This window comes from Lissotriton vulgaris, chromosome 7 (assembly GCF_964263255.1).
Source record: "Lissotriton vulgaris chromosome 7, aLisVul1.2, whole genome shotgun sequence".
Classification (NCBI taxonomy): Eukaryota; Metazoa; Chordata; class Amphibia; order Caudata; family Salamandridae; genus Lissotriton; species Lissotriton vulgaris.
Window position 1 is genome coordinate 214,638,507 of NC_141695.1, and position 12,729 is coordinate 214,651,235.

General features: G+C 44.3%; 1 protein-coding gene across 1 annotated transcript in view; it reads left to right on the forward strand.

Annotated features, from left to right (window-relative positions):
• Window positions 1-8,733, forward strand: part of LOC147701234 (leucine-rich repeat-containing protein Bf66946-like) — a 230,295-nt gene extending 221,562 nt beyond the window's left edge. The window contains exon 3 of the mRNA XM_086928602.1: window positions 8,274-8,733. Within this exon, the coding sequence (XP_086784728.1) occupies window positions 8,274-8,710 (437 nt within the window). The 3' untranslated portion in view covers window positions 8,711-8,733. The remainder of the gene's footprint in view (window positions 1-8,273) is intronic.
• The last annotated feature ends 3,996 nt before the right edge of the window (window positions 8,734-12,729 follow it).

Genomic DNA, 12,729 nt, shown 5'->3' on the forward strand with positions numbered 1-12,729 from the left:
CCAAGCTCTTTCTTGTCTCCTACAAGCTTGTTTGTCCAATCTAAGAGCCTCGGAGAACCATGGTGCCGAGGGAGTTTTTCTATTTTTATTGCCTACCATAACCGGAGCTAGTATAGCAAAATTGGATTCTAGCCAGGTGGTATAGTCTCCGGCTGATCCTTCAGCACCCATGCCCAGATCTGAAAGGATTTTGGCTAGTTGGCTTTCCAATATGGCAGAATCAATAGTATGCCAAGCTCTCTTCCTGTGCTTGATATTTGCCGTAGTAATGGCCTTAACATCTGGTAATTCATAGCGGAAGAAAGCAGCATCATGATCGGTCCATGTCAAAGGCAAGGCCGCTGTGAATGAGATGGCTGGGTTGTTCGTGAACACCCCGTCTAGAGTGTGTCCAGCTATATGTGTAGGGCCATGAATAATTTGGTGAAGTCCTAAATCTCCTGAAATATCAAGAAGTTCCCGGGTCACTTTTTCAACTAGAGTTTCCAAATGAAATTTGAAGTCGCCCAGCATTGTAAAACATCTTGATTGTATACCCAGCTCTAACGAAGAGGGCAGATTATTCAGGAAGCTAGCTTTTAACCCAAGGTGGGCGGTAGATTAATAATCCTTTAAACATTTCTTGTTCTGAAACGTTGATCTTGAACAGAAGGGCCTCACAGTCAGAAGAGTTAAGGATGGAACAGTGTGTTACAAGCTCACTCCTATGAACTATAGCCAGTCCACCCCCTTTTTTTTTATCAATCTTTCGTGCCTGAATACTTTATACCCGCAAGGAACTGAGGTATTGAAATCTGGGTCGGATGCTTCCCTGGGCGAGGTTTCCGTAATAAACAGAATATCCAGCTTATTGTCAGTGATAAGATCGGCAATCTCATATTTATGCTCGATGATTGACCTAGCATTAACAAGTTCAAGCTGTAGCTCTGTAGATTGTCGGTTATCGCTTTTCTGTCTTGCCCAAAACTTTCTAGAGATTTTCCTGGAGCAGTTTGAGCAACGATGATTTTCAATATTAAGGAGCTCTAGTCAGGTAAAACGATGGCATCTCTCGCCCCTAGATTGGCCCAGTGAGATAATAGTTTCCCTGAAGTAGACTATTCTGGGTGTAGGGACTATGTCTGGGCCAGGGGTCCTGGCATTGGGCCCGGTCCAGGCGCGGACTGGCTTGCCTTAGGCGCACCCGCTGCACGCGTACCCTGCGTGTTTCACCTGCATATGTCCACTGCGGGCGTGCACTCCAGTTCGCACCTAAATAGGTGCTTCTGGAGCCTAGAATACTGACAGGGCGGAAGTTAATACCCCGGAAGTATGGCAAGCTTGTGGTCTTCCCTCCACATCAATCGGCTGACGCCGCGGCGAACAGGGGAAGACCAGAACACAGTACAGCAATAAAAGAGGCAAGAGGCTAAAGTGCAAATGCGCAATTTAAAATGCCACAGTTAAAACCCAATCAAATTAGATAAATAAAAACAATTTAAAAATGCTGGCAGAGGCGATGGGAGCAGGAAACCAGCAGTAACTACTGTGGCTCTGAACAGCAAAGCGTCCCGGCAGTATGGTCCACTACGCGTGCGCTCCAGTTTGCACCTAAATAGGTGCTTATGGACATGGGCGTAGGAGACACAAAATTTCTGGGAGGGACAGGGTCAACCTTGGGGACTTTCCAGCGACCCTATACAAATCGCCCATTGTGCGAGACCGTACGCGCGTTAAACGTATACAATCGCATAGTTATGAAGAGAAAGGCAGGCAAGTAGTCACAGTCTGCAAGTATGCTTTATTTTTTATTTACATTCACAATAAAGAATGGCAAGTTTCACTGTTGTCTAAGCTGCATGCCAATACATTTAGTTCACAGCAGCACCAACCCACATGGCTGGGCTTCACCTTTGAGGCTTTTGGATACAACGCAAGGGTGGGCAAATGGACTAAAGTGATGAGCTCAAGAAAAAAGCCAGATACCAAGGAACAGGAAAAAGTGGCTGAATACTAGCACAGTCCCACTTTCCTTTGCAGTGTAGGGTGTTGCAGTGACGAACAGCCTACAATAACACCAGTGTCTGTGGGGGGCTGCTTGCATTCTTGGGTCTGTGCTGAGCACCCCCAGCTGCTCAGAGGCCCCAGCAGGCGTGGTGTTATGTACTGGAGTCACCAGGCAATGTCGGGCCTAGCCAGGCTGAAAGACATGAAACCTATTGAGTGCAGTGCATTGAAGGGTGAGTGATGTCTGTGTGAGTCCAGGGTGACTGATGTCTGTGTGAGTATAGGGTGAGCAGTGTGCCTGTGTGAGTCCTGGGTGAGTGATGTCTGTGTGAGCGCAGGGTCAGCAGTGTGCCTGTGTGAGTGATGTCTGTGACAGTGCAGGGTCGGTGATGTCTGTGTGAGCGAAGGGTGAGCAGTGTACCTGTGTGAGTCCAGGGTGAGTGATATCTGTGTGAGTATAGGGTGAGCAGTGTGCCTGTGTGATTTCTGGGTGAGTGATGTCTGTGTGAGCGCAGGGTCAGCAGTGTGCCTGTGTGAGTGATGTCTGTGACAGTGCAGGGTCGGTGATGTCTGTGTAATCGCAGGGTGAGCAGTGTGCCTGTGGGTGTCCAGGGTGAGTGATGTCTGTGTGAGTATAGGGTGAGCATTGTGCCTGTGTGATTCCTGGGTGGGTGATATCTATGTGAGCGCAGGGTCAGCAGTGTGCCTGTGTGAGTGATGTCTGTGACAGTGCAGGGTCGGTGATGTCTGTGTGAGCGCAGGGTCAGCAGTGTGCCTGTGTGAGTGATGTCTGTGACAGTGCAAGGTCGGTGATGTCTGTGTGAGCGCAGGGTGAGCAGTGTGCCTGTGGGAGTCCAGGGTGAGTGATGTCTGTGTGAGTATAGGGTGAGCATTGTGCCTGTGTGATTCCTGGGTGGGTGATGTCTGTGTGAGCGCAGGGTAAGCAGTGTGCCTGTGTGAGTGATGTCTGTGACAGTGCAGGGTAGGTGATGTCTGTGTGAGCGCAGGGTGAGCAGTGTGCCTGTGTGAGTCCAGGGTGAGTGATGTCTGTGTGAGGGCAGGTTGAGCAGTGTGCCTGTGTGAGTGATGTCTGTGACAGTGCAGGGTAGGTGATGTCTGTGTGAGCGCAGGGTGAGCAGTGTGCCTGTGTGAGTCCAGGGTGAGTGATGTCTGTGTGAGGGCAGGTTGAGCAGTGTGCCTATGTGAGTCCAGAGTGAGTGATGTGGATGGGTGAATGCTGGCTTAGTGATGTGTCAGGGAAGGGTGAGTAATGGGTCTATGAGTGCAGGGTGACTGTGCCTATGCGAATGCAGGGAGAGAGATGCATCTGTGCAAGTGCAAAGAGACTTGTCTGGCTACTCCCAGAGATGTATTGGCCAAGATATCTCTTCCTCAAATGTGCTTAAGAATGCACCATTTGCCCACTCTTTTTTCAAAATGTTCTCGTGGGAGAACCCCCGAATCCCCCATAGGTGGTTGGGCCTTGCTCGCTGCGCGCGCTCGTCACAGTGCAGTATTTACGCCCCACCACTTTCAAATGTTACCAGCCGCCCCTGCCTTTTAAATGAAAATACACTATGAAAATTACAGTATAGGCATAAGGTGATCACATATCATTTCACACACTGACAAATCTGAATACACAATGTAATACAGCAATGTCTAGCACCATCTCCTAAATAAATATAAGAAAAAAACCTTTTGACCTAATGTCAGATGTGTTATTACGAATCTAGTTATACTGAAAACATTGACAGTCTTAACTATCACAGTAGTTTAAGGAAGAAAGTCTTGAAAATTCCCAAAAGGCTTCCTCAGAGTTCTTAAAGAACACTACAGCACGTCAACACAGAGCATTATATAAGTGTCCAATCTGCGGCTGGGCTGCGCCGCGCCTGGCCCGAGAAGAGACCTGCACCTGGTGTGCCCAGAGAACCAAAGGTGTGTGCAGAGCTGCGGCTGTGTGAGGTGACCTGGGGCCGCGATGTATACACTCACTGCTCTGACTGCATGCCAAGAACAACGGTGCGGGACGCTGCTCACAAATGGACAGTGACAAGAATGACAGAACAGAAGGTAGCGCTAGCAACCCCAGCCTATGCGTTAAAAACACACGAATGTCCATTTTCGCACAACAATCTCCAAAATCTTTTTCCATCTTCGTACCTCACAGATATTTCATTCACCCCTTGAAAGCCTTGTAAGCGGCCCTCTGATTAATTCCCAGTCCTTATGAGGTTAGATTTCTCACGTCCCCGCTCATAAAACTAAATCTACTTTGTAAGCCTCATTCAGATAATTAGAAAAGTATCACATTTAAGCAAGAATATTGAGCCACAATGCCCGTGAATAGCCGAATTTAGAGACCGGCCTGCAAACACTAGTCCACGGTGACATTTACACAATTCCAATCTAATAATTACAGAAACACGGCGTCAAAGGGCCCTTTGTTATCGGGAGTTATTCAAAGTGCGGAATTAAGACAGAACATACTGGGCACAATTTAAACAAAAAAGCGACGAGGAGAGGGCTTTCACGCACTATAAATAAAAAAAATTAAAAAGTAGCACTGGCAGCAGAGGTGAGGGCGAGGCTGCTGAGCAGAGGCTCAGGCTGCACTCCAGACTCCACTCAGTCACAACTTGTAAACCCCACACCCCCACCACTTTCAAATGTCACCAGGCGCCCCTGGCAATGCAGTGTAGCAGCCCTTGCCCCTACTTACAAGTTACCGAGCGTCAGAGCGTGCTGCTGCCTGCAGCCCTTCGTTCAAGCCGGCAACAGACACGGGCGAATCCACCAGAGCAATGGCTACAGGCAGCTGAGGTGAGAATTAAATCATTCCTGGAGCGTCAGGGGTGCTGAGCCACACAAAGACTTCAAAAGGGCAGAGGCAGGGGGTCGAGTGGCCTCTGACGTCACCTTATGCTGTGACTGTCGGATCATTGGCGGCTCACAGACAGGTAACTGGAGAGGCGCCAGGTCAAGTGCAGGGCCATTGATCTGATAGTCACAGCATAAGGTGACGTCAGAGACCACTCGCCCCCCTGCCACTGCCCTTTTGAACTCTTTGTGTGGCTCAGCGCTGATGGCCTGCCAATCTCCCTCTCAGGAGGTAGAGGGAAATTTGTTTGACCCCTCAACCCCCCCGCCCTTGTCCCCTGTGTCCCCCCCACTCCAAAATCTGGGGGGGATATGTCCCCCGCGTCCCCCACAGTTCCTACGCCCATGCTTATGGAGCCTAGAATGCTGACCGAGTGGAAGTTACCGCCCCGGAAGTATGGCAAGCTTTTGGTCTTCCCTCCGCATCAATCGGCTGACTCCGCGGTGGACCGGGGAAGACCAGAACACAGTACAACAATAAAAGAGGCAAGAGGCTAAAGTGCAAATGCGCAATTTAAAATGCCACAGTTAAAACCCAATCAAATTAGATAAATGAAAACAATTTAAAAATGCTGGCAGAGGCGATGAGTGCAGGAAAGCAGCAGTAACTACTGTGCCTCTGAACAGCAAAGCGTCCCGGCAGTAAGGTCTCCCTGTGAAATCCCAGACCTCCTCCTTAACTGTCTCTCTCAAATCCACTGCCAAGTCCTCTGTTGTGATGACAAGGTATAACCTGAGAAAAGGTTCTGGGCATTGGCTGCTTGTGTTTCAATTCCGACCCCATCCTGTGTACAATATATGACGCAGTTGAGTTTGCAAAGAAGATCACCACCGAGCAGGTTTACAGGGCTTGAATCACAGATTACAAATTGGTGTTGCTCTATGAAAGCTCTTATTTTAGTGGTACAGGGGCAGTAACTTTATTGGTATGCTGCTGATTTGTTTTGCCTTCAATTTGGAATTCTTTTCCAGAGAGGGGTAAGTTAGGGGCCTCAACTGCTCAAACCGCTGAATGAGTCGCTCCAGTGTCTATTAGAAGCGATATGGGATGTACGTTAAGATCTCCGCCCACATATGGGCCACTCTGATCCACTTCCAGGACTGCGCCAAGCACGCACTCCTCCTCCCCCCTCAGACACCATCATTAGTCCTAGTCGGAGTCTTTTAAAGTCTTGAACATCATGTGGACTGGACATCCTTGAAACATCATTGGACTTTGGGGTCCTCCGTGGCGTGCTTGTGGATGAGGAATACCTGCATCTGGTTGAAATAATGTGGCACTACCCCAGATTTAGGAGCCTTCGGAACAGCAATAGGTGGTCTAGGTGTTAGGGAAAGGTTCTCCCTGGCATACTGGCTCATGCTTTGGGAATCCATCACAGTTTGATCTGGATTGTATTGGCACTCCCGCTTCTAATGCCCCAACCTGTTACAAATGTGACAGACCACTTATACTAGTCACACACACATTACCGCGCCTTCTCCCCATTATTGGGACTTTCCCATTGTAATTCAAGGAGACTCCTTGTTTTACCATTCCAGAACTAGGGTCTAACTCGGGTCCTCAGAGTAGATTTTTAATCTCTTTGTCCCTCCACTTTTTGACAGCTGACTCTGGGATATCATGCATTTCCTCTTAACCCCTATGGCTTCACTTCCAACATGTCACTGCAATATATTGCACACTGTAATATTTCACCAACAGGTTTGCCTTGCCAACAGAGAACGTCTTGGATGATTTGATTGCTAATCTTGGGCCTTCGTCCCTGTACAGAGGACGCAAGAAACCCTCTCATGTTGTTTCCTAGCGGGTCGTTCATCCCGCTGTACACCTGAATCAATCTCTCAAAGTAAGCATGCACAGAATGTTTCAGCTCTTGATAAATTAAAAAATTCTTGGGCCAACTCATACAATTTTGGGGAACCTTCATTTTTAGGTGTTTTATGACCTCATCATACTTGGTTTTAACAGAGGGCGAAGGGACATTCGTCCCTGCTACCTGGGGCAGTTCTTGGGTTGGCCAATTGACTGTTCTTTTACACTCTGCCCACAGGTCCATTGGGACAGCAATTTCAAATAGCACATCCAAGTCTTCCCACAGAACTTTGGAAATGGTCACTGTCTTTTCTTTCTGGGTGTACTTTTTATCAGGATTCTCTCTCAGCTATGGAAGGGTGTTTCTAAAATGGAATAGATCTGATAGTGGTCATAGGTTATGCACATATGCTCCTCCCTGCACATCACTCAAGAGAAACTCCTTCAACAATCCTCTCACAGCTCCTTCCCCGTCTTCTCTTGACCCTTTCTCTCTTTTACTTCACCTTGAGCTTCTCTTTCTCGGACAGCAATTCTCTGTAGTTTTTGGTAGCACTTCACTCTCTGATGTTTTCATTCAGTTCCCTCACGTGTATCCTTCACCCTCTCAGCTTCAAAACCTGCAGCTCCTTCTTATTCATCACCATCCTAGCATTCTTTCCCAACTTATTTCGCCGTGTTATATCAATTCCACATTCATCCACCGCCTTCTCCATACATGCGTGCACCTCTCTTTTGCGCTCTTGCTGCTTCCTTGCTCATGTAAAGCAACTCACTCTCCCTTTAATATCCTAAATGATCCATCCCCACTTTTCCCTTCACAATTTCCTCAAATTCTGTTTCCAGCTCTGCAAGATTGACTCGTAGTGGGATTTGACCAAAATTTATATTACATAAACCTTGCCATAAGTGAATTTAGCAGTCAAGCATACAAATCATTAGTACAAAGAACTCAATCCAGTCCTAAGTGAAATCCAGCAAAGATTTGCCTTATAAAGGTGGGGCAAAGGGCCTTGTTTAAAACAGAAACCCACATGCACTTTTGTATGACTTAAAACTAAGGCATTTATACATTCTACATGAGAACATGATACTCAGGATATGCACCAATAAGGAACAAGGAAGAAAAAACATTTTACTACAGAATACATTTGAAGATTCTTTCATGGTATTAACACATTGGATTTTACTTATTCTCACAGTTTATTCAACCAATTCAATTGACACATTGAATTGCGATAGATTAGGTACGATGAGAGAAAGTCTCTGGCAACACTCTCTGTTCATTAGTGTGGATCCTAGCAATGCTTTATTTAGGACACAGCAATAGTCATCACATGATATTTTGTGATGTTGGTGCAATATGGAGAACAGTGTGAACATACTCTAAATTAGCGTAAACTCAAGTTATAATGTTTTTAATAAAGAGGAAAACAACTCCCAAAGAGGTACTGGGATTTCCCAAGCTCATTTTGTTCATGATTTGGCTGCTACTTCCGGTTCTAGCTGCAGACTGGTGAGGCAGTCACCATGTGTCTTAATGTTATTGGTGTATGTGTTTGTGACATGACCTCTGTTTATCTTCCAGGTTTCCCACCTGGTGTCTTCTTTATTACCCTTGCTCATCTCAGCATTCAAAAGCTGACCAAGTCCAGTTTCCGTGGCCTGGAAAAACTTTCTATTCTCTACCTCTACGACAATAAGATTGAAAGAATTGACCCCGAGACATTCACCGGACTGGGGACTCTGAAAGTGCTCGATCTGTCCTACAATAAGCTGAAAACCCTGAAGGTGGAAGTTCTGCAGCCCCTAGAAAACACCCTGGAGGAGCTATACCTGGCTGAAAACCCCTGGCACTGCACATGTGATCTCCATCCCTTGAAGCTCTGGCTGGAAAAGATGGGGAATGCCGCGACAGACAGCACCAGCATCACCTGTGCCACCCCTCAGGCCCTGGAAGGGAGAGGCTTCTCGGGGCTGAGCCAACAAGACATGGGTTGTTTGGAGGGACCTACCCAAGCATAGAAAGTTTCTTAGGCCAGAGCCTCCCTCTCCCTCTCTTCACTCAGATCATTTCTCTTTCCATTTCCCTGAGCCCTGGCACTGTCCCTGCCATCTTTAAATCACTGCAGGCGGCCTCTAATGTGTTCTTGTTGGCAGCATAGCAGTGACACTCATTGCATGATCCCATTACTAGGGAGACCAGATGCTTCCATGTCACCAGGAACACCAAGTTTCCATTCCTTTTCTTTGCTTTCACTTATTAGTGTATTATAGGAGTTGTAGTTGTGGTTCATTTTAATTGGGACAAACGGACCAACACATGAGAGTGTTCTAAAATGATGATATAAAAATTTAAACAAAGAGAAAAGATGAGAATACATAACGCATTTCGTGTTGTGAGAAAATAAAATTCTATTAACATGGAGAGTTTTGTGATATCATTGAAATGTGCACCAAACATTAAATATATACATTCATAAAGAGGTTCTTGAAATGCAAAATTGCTAAATTTAGAAAGAATTGGCCTAGTGCAAACCTGAGCTTCTATATCGTTCATACAGTAATAATTGTATTTGAGAGTGACACGTTAATAATTATGCTTTGAAAATGGAAATGTACAAATAATGCCTATAAAGAAAGTTTTAGTAGTATCTAACATTGATATGTAGTTCCTGAAGAAAGCTATAACTAAAATAATAGAAAAAGTCGAAATGCATTTATGAATGTGTGATTTACAATAATATGAACCAGTAGTGATTCAGCTAATTTTTCATGTAGGCCTCAGATGCTTTTCTTTGCCTACGCTAATGTAAAATCATGTAAAGCAGTCACCTAAGCCCTATGAGAACTTTTTGTGAAGTTTCACTTCTGTATTAGCTAACAATGGACTCATTTCTTTCTAAGAAGCATATTCGATACAATTGTAACAATAGTCTTGCAAACCCAAGGAAATCACATGGGAACAGACAGACTGTGACCAAAGCAAAGTTCTACCCACTTCCGTGGAACTGACGAAATGGTAATACAATTGAACCTAATGAATATTAATGACATTTATAAAAATGATTACTGAATTCTTCAAGAATTGTGTGATTCACTGATCACCTCACAACAACTCACTGAGAGTGAACAATGAGAAAACCGTGGACTGATGGAATTGATACATTAAGGGGTATAAACCTGGAACATTTTGAGGTATAATTGCCCATATGGAGGAGGAGTGGGAGGCTGGCTGTCATTTCCTTTTACTGCCTGGCATGATGTCGGACAGACTTGTGATCCCTATTGTCTTTTCTATGCCCCTTTCCATCAACACTGGGTGGAACTGGCTTTAATGAACTAAACAATATCTAACTGTGACTTGAATGCTGTACTTTGCTGGCTGGTAAAATAACCTTTCGGCTGAGAGGTTAGCTGACTCCTACTGTGTCCCGCGGTGCTGCAAGACAAACTGGACTAGACCTAACTGAGGACAAACTTGAAGCGATCAGCTTTGCTTTGGCTTGAATAATTAGTAACTGAACCTCAAATGAATCCTGTTTATCGCCACAGACAAAATTCCAGCCGTCTAATAATGATCTGTATTGTGTTGTGTGGCTACTTGCAATTAATACTTTGTCATTAAATCTGATTTGAAATGCTTTTTCCTGACCTGTCTATGCAATACGAGGCATTAGTTAAATGTTTTTTTTATTAATTATCTCTATTGATTCTGTCTCATTCTTTTAGTCATATTTCTTGTCTCAAGGCATTTGTATCAGTGGCTGAGAAAGGTTTGGAATTAGGTTTGAGATAACAAATATTTTATTTCAGAATAATTGTTCACGTTTTCCAAGTATACAAGTCCCTGTCATTTCAACAAAAAGATCCATCGGTGGACCATGATTTGTGGTAATCTGATGTCAATCGAGACAATTGTGAGTTTGAAGGTTAATAATGAAACATGCCTAGAGAATTAAAGATTGTTATAAGAGTGAAGTCAAATCTGGTGAGTTTTGCACTGCATCAGTTTTCTGGTAGCGTGTTGGATGGTTAGTTTGACTAATGGAAACTAGGAAATAAGGAGACGTAGTCATAAAGATCCCTTTGTAGTCTAGAGGTTCAGTGAGTTTTCAATCGACAATAAAAATCAACTTAACTCATTGGATGTAATATCGGGGAGTGCTTAATCAAACAACGAAGGGGCGGGAAATGTGCTTGAGGTGCTGGGAGAGAGGTAAAGGAATAGAAGTAGTATGCTGTCAAGGAAGACTCCGTAGGAGAGTAATACAAGACAGAACTGACATTGTAAAGGAGACCTAGCCCCCTGCGAAACACCTATGAAAGGCAAAATGTTCTGTATGATTGTTATGTGTCATGAATCAACTGTTAAATATAAAGATGTTTTTTAAAAAAAATCAACTTAATGAGATTAGTTTGGAATTGTGATCACAGAAGTGTTATGTCATATGGTGAAATTTGTATGTTTGTGTTTACTGAAGTTGTTTATAGGTCAGTCGAGGTCTAAGAAATCAGGGTATGCACCTATTGGTGGGTCTCAGTGTGGCATACACTAAATAAGATTGTCTGCTGTTATCAGGGTAATGTGCTTGAGATGCTGTTGCCAGTGCCACCAGGAAGGGAACTTTTTGTTTTTGAGTGATGAGTTAAAATGTTGGTGGGGTTTGTTCTAGAGTGCACCAGGAGGAGTTCTAAGGATTTTTACTCAAAGAGTGAAATTGCACTGGTCGAGATTTTACTGGGAGTGAACGAAACTTCTGATTGTGTGAGGATATATAATTCTTTTTAGTGGAGCAGACGAGTTGTTTTAGGTTTTGGATTGTTTCTTGTGAAATCGATTAAAATAAAAAGCACAGAGAAAAGACGACGAGCTTTGCAAAGGGAGGGTCAGTTGCTGTGAGGAGTTATACTGACCAAATACAAGTGTCACGCTGGGATTGTTCGGTTGGTATGGAGCCGCGCTGGGGTTGGTGGTTGAAATCGGGCAGTGATTGTAAGCTGAAACAATAATACAGAAGGTAGTTCTGCAGAAATAAGATTAGACTGTATTTGAAAGGAAGAAATCATGAAATTTGTTAAGCAATTAAGAGCTTTAATACGCAAGGATGAGCCTATTCCTACTGGAAAATGAGTTCCTGTAGCTCCGGTGGGTACACCAGCTTTGCATATGTCTCTAGAGAGGGGATGTCACACATTTCTACCTGGTTAGAGTATTGGGTAAAATGCACCAAAAAGGATGGCCCCTTACCTTTCCCACAAAATGGAACATTTCATTTACAAATTTTAGAAAATTTGAGAAGACAGATGAATGATATGAAACTGACACCTAGACCCATGCAATATGAGGCTCTTGGAGATTGGGAAGATGAAGCTCATCGGAGAGAGAAAGAGAAATATCAAGGCAGATATAAGAATACTTTAAATCGATATGCAGAAGCGAAATCGGATTCACAGAAAAAGATGTGAAGACAGGATGTTGCCATGGGTGCACAAACGTATCGAATAAGAGAATAAGGAAGGAGAAACATGTAAAGAGAAAAAAGAAATATCGAGGAGCCACAAACACAGGTTCTTACATTAACAGAAGAGAATCTGGATAAAATAGATGGCGAATTGTTGAAGAGTTATTGTTGAATAGACCTCCACCTTATAATGAAGAACAGATAAATTCAGAAGCAAGCCCATTTGTGGGTATGAACCCAGAAACACCACCTGTAACCTTAGGTTCGGCTCATAGAAATATCCTCTTGTCCAGAGCACAAACCCCAGATGGAGCAGGCTTTCCTAATTCTGCTCTAACAAATGGTTCAGATGCACTATCTGTCCCAGTTACTATAGGTCCAAAATGTCCTATTATATCAGACAGGATGAGGTGTATCACAAGTACATGCTAGAACGATACCTAGTGGGATAGCTGGAGAAAATGATCCAACACAAGAGATAAATAAAAAGGTGGCTGATAAGAATGCATCATCTAATGAGAGAAAATTGTAACACGAGGGAGTGATGTTGTAATGAGTGAAAGAATAAATTACACCATA